The 10,920-nt window shown below is 43.3% G+C and overlaps 1 protein-coding gene across 2 annotated transcripts in view; it reads right to left on the reverse strand.

Moving 5' to 3' along the window:
- Positions 1–7,672: 7,672 nt before the first annotated feature.
- Positions 7,673–10,920, reverse strand: part of Fech (ferrochelatase) — a 37,047-nt gene continuing 33,799 nt past the window's right edge. Inside the window, exons 10-11 of one of the 2 annotated variants that reach the window (XM_004623687.2) lie at positions 9,605–9,664; positions 7,673–9,158 (exon numbers count right to left, since the gene is read on the reverse strand). In XM_004623687.2, coding sequence (XP_004623744.1) covers positions 9,024–9,158; positions 9,605–9,664 — 195 coding nt within the window. In that variant the 3' untranslated portion in view covers positions 7,673–9,023. The remainder of the gene's footprint in view (positions 9,159–9,604; positions 9,665–10,920) is intronic. The other variant, XM_023715222.1, reaches the window with a different exon arrangement.

The raw sequence follows: 10,920 nt of genomic DNA on the forward strand, positions 1-10,920 counted from the left end.
ATAAGAAAAACTAAAAATAATGTAAATTTCTAATAACTGAAAGGGTGGTATAGAAGTAACAATATGCCCATATAATATTGGACAGCCATTCACAAATGTGTCATAAAATAGTAACATGGAATAACAAATAAAATATGTCCATGGGCTATGATTAAGTGAGTAACATGGGCTACATAAGAATAAGAACTGTGTATTTTTATAAATTTAAAGGATATGTAAAGGGGCAAGGAAGATGGCTCAGTAGAATAAGTGCTTCCCTGGCAAGCACAAGGGCCTGAGTTCAATCCCCAGTTCCACCAAATAAATAAACAAATAAATAAATAAATAAAGGATACATAAAGTACATGAGGTGGGATTTATCAGCTGTTGTCAGATTATAAGTGATTTCATCTTTATATTTACTTTGCTCTTGTTTTATAGTTTATAGTGAAAATGTTTTAGGGGGCTGGCAAGGTAGCTCAGCAGACTAAAGCACCTGTTCAGGCAGAAAGTAGGGGATGGGATTTGATCTGGGGCAAGCTGAGACTGGGCGTGGTGGTGCATGCCTATAATCCCAGCTCTTGAGAGGCTGTAAACAGGTGGATCACTGTGAGTCCAATCTAGTAGTGAGACCCTGTAGACCCCTAAGACACACACCAAAAAAAGATACTTTATAATTCCAAGTGCTTTTGGAGCCAAGAGAGAGGGGACAGACCGACACACGCACAGATGATGCAGCCTCTCAGGGGCCCACAGCGTGGCTCCGAGCTCATAGCACCCACGAGAGGAGGCCAGCTTTGGGAGGAATCTGCCTTCCTTCTTTGGTTTCCCTGTCCTGGTTAGTGGTTAGGGGCTCCAGGACTCTGCTTGTCCCAGGACAAGAAGGGAATGGGGTGGAGGAACGTTCCCGAACATGTAGTAAGCAGTCTTTGCGAAGGGACAGTCAGCAGTGTTGCTAGGGCTGGCTCCTAAAGACCAACTTTTGGCATCTCTTCTCAACTCCACCATCAGGGACATCCTGTTGGTAGCTGGGACCAGCCACAGTGGGGGCATTTACATGACAGAAATCAGCCAGTGCTCCAAATCAGGGTTCTTTTTTCTCCCAGACAGCAGTTGTTTCAGCACACCACTGGATACCCTCAGAAAGGAAAATCTATGTATTAAGATAAAGGCCAACCTATCCAGACCCACCCCCTCCACTTTAAGTACAATTACTTCTGCTATAAGTGTTGCTTAAAAATGCTGAGATATTATTCAGAAAACTGTTTCCTCTCAGGATCAAAGAAAGATCATCTAGTGCCCGGGGGCGGGGTGGGGGTGATGGTGATGGTGGTGGTGTGCAGTGGTACTGGGGTTTGAACCTGAGCCTTTACATTAAGCTCCTGTTCCTAGGGCTTTTGTATTTGGAGGGCCTTGTTAAGTTGCCCAAGTGCGACTTCAACTTGCAGTCCTCCTGCCTCAGCCTTCAAGAGTGCTGCGATGACAGGCAGGCACCACTGTGCTTGATAAGGCACTTGTCTATCATGCTCAAACTTGATGGACCCAAACAATGACTGAAGCAAGACAGCCAAGCTCTCGGCAGGAATAGCAAAAAGACTGCTCACAACGGGGTGCCTGTGTCCTTGTCAGGACACCCCTCTGTCCTGTCCCTAGCTTTGCCCAGGTGAACAGTTTGACGCCTGGCTCGCCCTGCCCTACGGCCTCCCAGGCCTCAGACACTTCCACTTGTGCTTGATGATCAGTCTCTACTCTTCATGTCCTGAAGCCGACTCAGCCACGAGCCAGGAATGCAACATAAATGGGAGATAATCTGGTCCAGATGGTGCTAATGCAGACAGAAAATAAAAGCACTGATATTCAGCTGTGCATCTCCTCAGTCGGGGAAATCCATTTAAATTTTTCTGAGAGGAGATTGGATTCAAGCAGCCACACACCCTCAAAATGCTACCTCGTGTTACACAGCTGCAATTAAATGTCTGGCCATGCTCCTGAAGAGACATCTCTCAGGAAGGTAATGCCAGGCTGACCTTTTCCATTGGACTCCACCATGGCTCAGCTTGGCACTTGGCCTTTGGGGGATACAGAAAAGGATCAGACATAAAACCCTGGAGATACTCGGAGCTCCTGAGGATCAAGGGATTGCAGCAAAGGATAAGGCTGTATCAGGGAAACAAAAGCCAGCATCTTAGAAACGCAGGGCTGAAGGGGAGCGGAGAAGCGCAGAATGACGTGTGAGGTGGCTCCGTGGAGCCATTGTCCCTGTTTTGGTCAAGTTCTGGGGCACAGGAACAGGTTGAAATTCACCATATGACACAGTTTGGGGTCTTTTCTGTCACGTATGTAATCAACACATGAAAGACACAAATAAAAGAAACTGCTTGTGAGAGGAGCATGGCCAAGCAGAGAAACGGCCCGGCTTCAGGAAGCACGGGAATGGCTCACTCAAGGACTGGGACAGGATGGCAACATCACAGTGAGGAGTCTCTGGTACGAGTGAAAAGCTGGGGTGTCTTCAATAGTCAGCCCGTGCAGCTCTGGACACAGCGCTCACTTGCCCTCATTGGCACCCCAAGGCTGAACCTTCAGAGGATGGATAGGAAGAGATGGCTTCTGGGAACAAAAAGCCAGAGACTGCCTTTATTTTTATTTATTTTATTTTATTTTATTTTATTTGGTAGCCCTGGGGATTGTACCCAGAGCTTTTGCACTAGGCTAACTTCCTAGATCTGTTTTAAATTTTTGAGGTAAGATCTCCCTAGACAGAGCTCATATTTACCAACCTCCTGCCTCAGCCTCCCACAGTGCCGGGATTGCAGATGTGATACTTAGTTCATTACTTCAAGAGAAATTCACATTCCTTTACGCCAGTACCAACTGCTGCACAGGGGCCTCACCTGTGATAATTCTCCAGAGCTAATACATTGAGAAGTAGAAAATACGACTATTCAGATTTTTGCCATGGAAAGTTCTTCTAGCCAGCCCTTTGCCTGGCTCTGCTGATTGAGTTTTTCTTTCCAGGTATTAGATTATTAACAGAGGCTAATGAGTTTGTGTTGTAGACAAATGGAATTGTACTTTAAAGATTCAACATCCAGTCACTGTGGGGAGGCTTTCCCTCTACAGGCATGATACAGAGCACTCTTGCTCTAGATAAAGCACTGGGAGAGCAACTTGAGGGCATACAAATATCACTCCTGGTGTCCGAGAAGCTCCTTTGGGCCAGGAGTATGCTAGGACTTGGTCACCAGCCCACACAGATCATCTGAGAAAACAATCTATGTGTGTATGTGGAGTATGTTTATCATAAATACAACTCATCTAAAGTACGTAGAATACAATCTGTGAATAATTAAATGCATAATGTTCTTTACTATAAATTCCACATAGTTAACTGATTCTCAGAGCATGTTTTGATCTTGCACTCAGCTCTTGTATCTATACCAACCTGTGGTTACAACTGATTGACAGCTGTAGCTCTGACATGGACGTTGATTTGTTGTCGTTGTTGTTCTCCTTAATGAGTAATGCAAACACAAGACAGCTTCTTCATATGCAAAATATCACTTGGGTAAGTTGGATAACACTTCTGAACACTGAAACACTATTTCTTCTGCTATTTCCTATGCTCTTGACAACAGCTACTGAGACAACTTTTAAACTATATCAACATTTTTTCACCATCTTCTTAAATCTAGATAGTCAATAAAATAGTAGAACCTTAAAATTGGAAGTGATGGGTTTGGGGTATGACCTTGGCTTCTAACATAATTTAAGTGTAAATTATGTAATTGTTGAGGTTGGGGGTTTAGCTCAGTAACAGAACACTCGTCTAGCACACACAAGGCCCTGAGTTTGGTCCTTGGCACAATCAATCAATAAAATGTTTAAAAGAGAAAAAAATATATAACTTACATAATTTCTGTAGTTAACAAACTGAGAACTTAAATACTGGTTTGTAAACCAGCACACAGTGGTGGGGGGCACTCAATTCCATGCCTCAAATAGAAACTTTTCAAGTAAGGAGAATGTGTCATGAAATCTCAGGGTAAAATCTATTATTTCTTAACATGACAGGAAAGCAAACCCACAGAGGAGAGTGCCAGGGAGACGTTGGTCGTTGGGTGTGCTCCCATTTGGGGAGCAGGCTGCTTAAGTGGGGGGCATCTGCAAACAAAATGTGAGAGGGAGGATGACTTGCGAGCAACAGAAACTGGACCTGGATCTCTGCTCAGGCTCATGACAAAGGCTGAAACCAGGCTTTTTTCCAAAAATGGTTTTAATTCCAACATCCATCTTAATGGCCTGCTGTAGACTAATTTAGCTGATAGTTGTTGTTATACTAAAAATGGAATCTAATGATTTCAGCTAAAAACAACAAAGCCAGCATTATCAAAGAATATTGTCAGAAGCTGATTATCATGGGGTACATTTGTTTTTCACTTTCTTTTCCCCATAGAAAGGCATAATAAGATTTCCACGTTATTTCCTCCTCTCATGGGACTCTAAATATTATAAATGTGCTCTCTGGAGGGAGCTGCTTCGCAGCATTCTTCTTTGTAGGACTCATCTTGCACACAACATGGGGCAGGACTGAGGACACCACCCACCGAAGAACTAAATACTGTATAGCGCCGCACACTTTGTAACTTCCCAAGTATGTGCATTTTGAAAAGAAGCACAACTTTTTTATATAGATTTGGTACAGGGTCTCACTACACAGTTTGGACTCGTAGTGATCATCCTGCTTTCAGCCTCCCCAGCCCTGGGACTACTACAGGCATGCGGCATCTTGCTCAGTCTCGGTGGTCTGCTCAGCATGCTCAGGGCAAGGCAGCATGGCAAGTGGTTCTGGGATGGAACCTCGGTCCCAGTGCTTGCTTAAGCAGGGGCTTAGTCCACTGACCGGCCACAGAAGCACAACTTTTAAAGCCAAGGTCAGATAACTGCCACATCAAATAACTCAAGTTGGAGCAAATCTGGAAAATGTAAATCAAAGGCTTTCAGGCACCACTGACTGAATTAACCAGAAATGCCGTGAGGTAGGTACAAGAAACCACAACATAATCAGGATGTGATTCAGTATTTTAACTGGCAATGATTCCAGAACTCGGGTTTCTTGAGCCATACCAATATTTGATTTAAATTCACTTAACATATGTCTCTGAAATTGTATGTATTAGTTTCTAGAAAATCAAATTCAAATGTCACAGAAAATGGACTAAGCTGGGAGGAGGTAAAAAGCATTAAAGGTGCTAATTAGAAAGGAATCTCACTTGGTAGGCAACCAGAATGGAACTTAGGTGAATAAGCTTTGCAAAGTCTTTCAGGTTATGACCTTATTTAAATGCTTTTAGTTATTTCAATTATTAGAAATAATGAAAGAAAAATTACTTCCTCTAAGGAAGCCCTATCTTCCTAATAACTGAATATTCTGAATTGAAGGCACTAGTTTCAGTATCAATTTAGAGTTTGCTTTTCCAGCTTATGAGGTCTTAAGGAATTGCCCGCTTTCACCTCATGCTGGGAAGCTCGCGCCTGTGCCATCTTTGCAGTTCTAGGAGAAAGGGCTCTGCAGGTCCTGCAAAGAGGTTAGAGAGGCATACAGCTCTGCAAACTCCTACACACTTCCTGCAACTTTAAATTCTGCCCTCCAGCTGGAGCACAAGGTGGGCCCTTGCCCTACACCTGCCTGTCCATAAATGGCAGGAGCAAAGAGCAGTGGACTGAGGGTGCCACGTGGTCATCTACATGCTGGGCAGGGTGCAAGTCTCTCTGCTAAACCTTCCTGGCCCACGGCTGATCCAGGTCCTCTCCCCTTGTGGCCTAATGACCTACTTCACACCTTGATGGGAACCAGTTAAGTAAATCCCTCCTTCATGTATCTTAAACTACAGTTTCTTGAATGAAATACCCAACATATGGGAACAGATTAGCCGAAAAAAGCAAAGATAGTGACTTTATTTTCAGCGGCCTACCCACCACATTCATATATTTTCCCTAAAAATAAATGGAGGAGAAAAAGAAGTCTCTTTTTAAGATTAACTGAAACCCTAAATGACCCAACACTCGTTAGGGTTGTCGATACCTCCAGCCAGGCCTGGGCCAGACAACATGGAGCACAAAGGCTGCTGTTTCTTCAGCCCTAACATTCCTTGTCTAATTTTAGCCATAAGGAAGACTTAGCAAAACGCTAGAGAAAGCTGGGTTTCTGATCATGAGGTTACCGAGCAGGGATGCACGCTCTGAAGCATTATTGAAGTCACGGATTTTTACGCTTACTCAACACCAGTTCACCACTGCCACACATTTAAGGGGATCTGAACAAAGAGTTCATTTCTGAGGGCACAGATTTCCTTCGACATGCACTCTTCAGGAGAGTTCCTGCTTCCTGTGTGCACAACCACGGTCCTGGCCTCTGTGGTTGCCGGGGCAGCCCCTCAAGGCTTCTGTGGAAGTGGGCCACTTGGCCAGGAGCACCCAGGCTCCTGTGTAGCACAGCTTGGAAAAACTACCTGCTATTCATTGTCAATTACCAGGGCAAACATTTGTACTTCAGAGTTGATAAACAGAATGACAACTGTCAAAGACTCTAGAAATACTCTGTCTACTAAATGCTACCCTCTTTTGTGACACCCATCTATGGTTAACAGTCAAAAGTAACACTTCTAGGGCCAGCGGTATAGCTCAGCAGACTAAGCCTTGCCTAGGTAAGCACAGGGGCCAGGGTTCAATCCCTTGCACAGCATGCTGTGCCGGCCCTGCCCCTGGGCGCACTGAGCTGGCAATGGAGTCTGGGCATGGTGGTACACACCTGTAATCCCAGCACTAGAAATCAGGAGGATAACTATGAGTCTGAGCTGCATAGTGAGACCTTGAAAAAAAAAAAAAAAAAAAAAAACCTTAAAAAAAGAAAAACAAAAGTAACACTTCTTAGAGGCACAAATGCCATGGGCAATAATCCCAATAAATCCCCCTTTGACTCTCATTAGGTTTATTTCATTTTATTTTATTTGCTATAGGGTATCGCTAAGTATTTCAGGCTGGCCTTGAACTCATTATGTAGCCCAAGCTGGCCTTGAACTTGTGGCAATCCTCCTGCCAGGATTACCAGCATGTACCACTATACCCAGCTTGCCTGTAAGAAGACCAGTCTCCTCCCAACTCTGATTCAGGACATTATTCCAGATAGCACGGTCACTGCTAGTTCAAAGTTTGCTTAGCAACTGAGAGGCTTTGGATACCGCGAAGAGCTCCTGAATCAGAATTTTCATCAATACCTGCATACAACATGATCTCCACCTGAGGCAGCTGGAGAAGTGAAGCAGACCATCTTCAAGTGTTTGGGAAGAGACGAATAGCTCGAGTGTAACCTGCCTTCCAGCACCTGAGCCTGGGAAGTTTGCTTCCCTGTGGGACAGCCACTCAGAGTCTAATTTAAATCCAATCTCCAAAGAGGTGCTGGGAAATGATACAACAAAAAATCCAAATTATGTACACCTGACATCTTAGTAACAGCCCAATAAAAAACCCAACTGGAGAGAAAAATGTAGACACTACTCAAATTTGAGAGTCACTGTCAACATAGGAAAGCCACCCAGAGCATGTGGCACATTCTTTCCTTGTATCGCAAAGTAAATTTCTCATATTTAATCATTGTGATCAGTCTTGATTTAACAGCATCAATCAAACTGGGTAAAATCCTAATGACATCTTTAACATTTATCAAAAGCAAATCCTGAATAAAAGATCTATGAATCCCCTAATTACTTCCACTTTATGAATTGGCTTTTAAAAAAAAAATCAAAGAAATGTTCTTTTTAGGACAAAGTTTTAGAGCTTAGAAGAAAGAGAAAGCAATCATTGTAAGTTCTTCATGGATCCATCAGAGATTTTTTTTTTAATCCATTTATTTCCAAATATAGAAGATCAGATCTGACCTAGCATTATTTCTACAAGTTTAGAATAACTTTTCACTCAAAAATTCAAGGTGACAATGACATAAAATAGCCACAGGAAAAGACTGGCATGAAACACAATAAGATGATAAGTTATTGTATTCAAGTGGTTATTTTTCTTCTTTGTATTTGTCAAATGTCCTACTATATGGAAACATAATTTTCCAATAAAAACATGTAAATTGAGAAAGAATTCAGGATTATAAAATATAGTTGACTTTATAAAATAATATATCATTGTGCAGAAAGGGGACATTCAACTAAGATCAGAAGAGGCTGCCAGTAAGACAGCCCTGGCCTCGGGTGGGGCAGGTTTAGAGCTTGGCCTTTGGGAGTTCTCTGGGCAGTACAGTCCCCGCGACAGGACGTCCCCTTCCCTGAGGCACCAAGGACTTACCAGGGCACCTAAGACAAACGTGGATTTCTAGGTGTACATCATCCTCGTGTTCCTGGGGAAGCACAGAGCACTTCCCAAATCTGCACTTGATTCCGCTGGGGGTGATAAAAGTGAAACTGTCACACAGACACCACAATGCCCAGCGAACCGTGGCCTCCCTGGAGACAGAGCCATGGTGGGCAACCAACCCCCTGCACCGGCCTTCTGTTCCCATGCACAGACATACAGAAAAGACAGGACATATTTCCTCTTCAGACTGTATTTCATAAACTCAACTATATTCATTTTAAAAACTGCAACTAAATGCATGAGGCTATAAACAGATCTCAGTCACACGGATCCCAAGGAGGGGGCAGACCGAACCCTCTGGACTCTTTCAGGGGTTTTTTTAGGCAACAAAAGCAAAATTTGTATGTAAAATAGGTGTATATCTCACAAGATAAATTCTCAAAATTCATTTTTCCAATGTCCTTGTGGAAATCCAAAACTAGTAAATTTACCCCGAGAGGGATTATAAGCGTTTACTGTATATGAATACTGAAGTCTCTCGGTAAGGTTTAGGGTCCACTTCTCAGGAAATCACAGTTGTGCAGACACTGATGTGGCTTCTGCTTCCATCTCTAAATAGCGTCCTCTTCCCATCTGAGGAGTCTAGATGTCAGGCATTTGCCTAATCCCACAGGGTCCCTGGGTCACAGCTGCTGGTTGGTGAAGAAGGATTTAGTCTCCCTGCAGACAGGATTTATACAGAGCGGACAGCTCAGCGTCAACTGCTTGGAGCACAGTTTGTTTGACTGGATGTGTGAGTGCACCAAGTCTGCCAGCGCCTGCAAAACACACAGGGAGCACCGAGCGTCAGAAGCGTCTGCTTGCAGAAACGCCTGCTGGGCCAGCACGCGGGCCAGGCTCGGGCTCTTCATCTGCATTGTGCAGCCCTGAAGTGAATTCTAGGTCTGCCTTTCCTGAGCATCCTCAGCTTAGGGACAACTACACTACAGAATCCAGGAAATGTGTACTCTGACCCCACCCACCCACCCCCCTTTCTGTGAAAAGCAGATTTTTAAATTGCACATAGTTATAGGTAGGTAAAAACAAGAAAATTGGGGCTACCTAAAGGAAAAAGGAAGGAGTGGATAAGGAATTCAATCTTATTTCTGTAATTAATTGGAACTCCAAATGTTCTAATATGTGAGGAAACCAATATTCCGCAGGAGTTTCTCAGAGGATTCCTCCCAGGTACGTTCTACTAAAATGGTTGTAGCACTGCAGATACCTTAGAGAACAGCGGATTTCCATTAAGGGACTCTGCTCTTCGGATGCTTTCGGCTCCACACTGAATCAAACAAGAAAGGGGAAGATAGACACATGTATTTTAAGAAACTACTATAAAATCACACACACACACACACACACACACACACACACACCCTCAGGCTGCCTCAAGTGAGCACACCGGTCACAACAGAGTCTGGGTCAGCATGGGTGACTCATTCCCACAGACTCCCCTCTGATTTCTATGTGCTCCCCCACACCCCTCACTCTCCTGCAGGTTGTTTCCACACCACGGTTCAGGTCATTCTTGATGGAATTCTCTAATTAATTTAAATCTGCCTATCATTCCTTTTCATTCAGATCCTATTTTTTTTTATACATCCTCTTACAGACTCTACCCAAGTAGAATGTTGCTTTGATTAAGTAAATCTCCAACTCTGCTTTGATCCCTAGTGCCAAAATGAAGGAAATTAATTTACGGACTCTGAAATGTATACTGGATCTTGACTGGATATGATGCAGCTCTGGGCTTTTTAAATGTATTCTTACAAAGAAAAATAGAAAATAAACACACATGCACAGAGAGATTGTTTCAGTATCATTTTTTTCCTCCTCTCCAAAATATTCAGTTAATCATCTCCCAAATAATTAAGCACTAATTATGATTTACTCAGCATCAACTGCTGAGTTTTTTTTTCCCTTTCCTGAAGATAACCTGCCAACTGCTTCATCTTTCTGAGTGTTGTTAACTGTTGATATCTAACACGGGAGGCTGGTGTGGGAAACACGCTATACTGGGTGGACACCTACACTTCAACTGAGGGAGGGGCTGCGTGGTAAAACTTCACAGGGAAGTCAGAGCAGAGCAGCAGGGCTGGCAGAGGGGGAGCTGCTGGCGGGAGGGGAGGTGCACAGCTGAGGCCCGGCCAGGGAGGGTGGGACACGGACACGCGTGTCAGAATCTGCCCTTAGAAAACACTTGGAAAAGTAAAACTATATTTTATAAGGTGGAGTGGAGCAGTAAAAATTAAGAATATCCCAAACATAGGTTTGGGTTAATAATTATAGAGATCTAATTATATTTACTAATTTAGGCCCATAATATCTTTTTTAAGAAAGACAAAAAGTATGAATGAAATACTATTTTTGTTAAACATACAGAAGCCTATTCTTTTAAAACACACACATTTAAAAGAAAAAGGGACTTACTTTTCATCAAAATATCAACACATGTGCTGAAGGGTGAGATTATGAATGTGGTGCGCTTACTATGCCAGGAGGAAGGAGCAAAACCTTTTAAAAGTTTTTTTTTTTTTA

This window comes from Octodon degus, unplaced genomic scaffold (genome assembly GCF_000260255.1).
Source record: "Octodon degus isolate 3935 unplaced genomic scaffold, OctDeg1.0 scaffold00003, whole genome shotgun sequence".
In the NCBI taxonomy this organism is placed as follows: Eukaryota; Metazoa; Chordata; class Mammalia; order Rodentia; family Octodontidae; genus Octodon; species Octodon degus.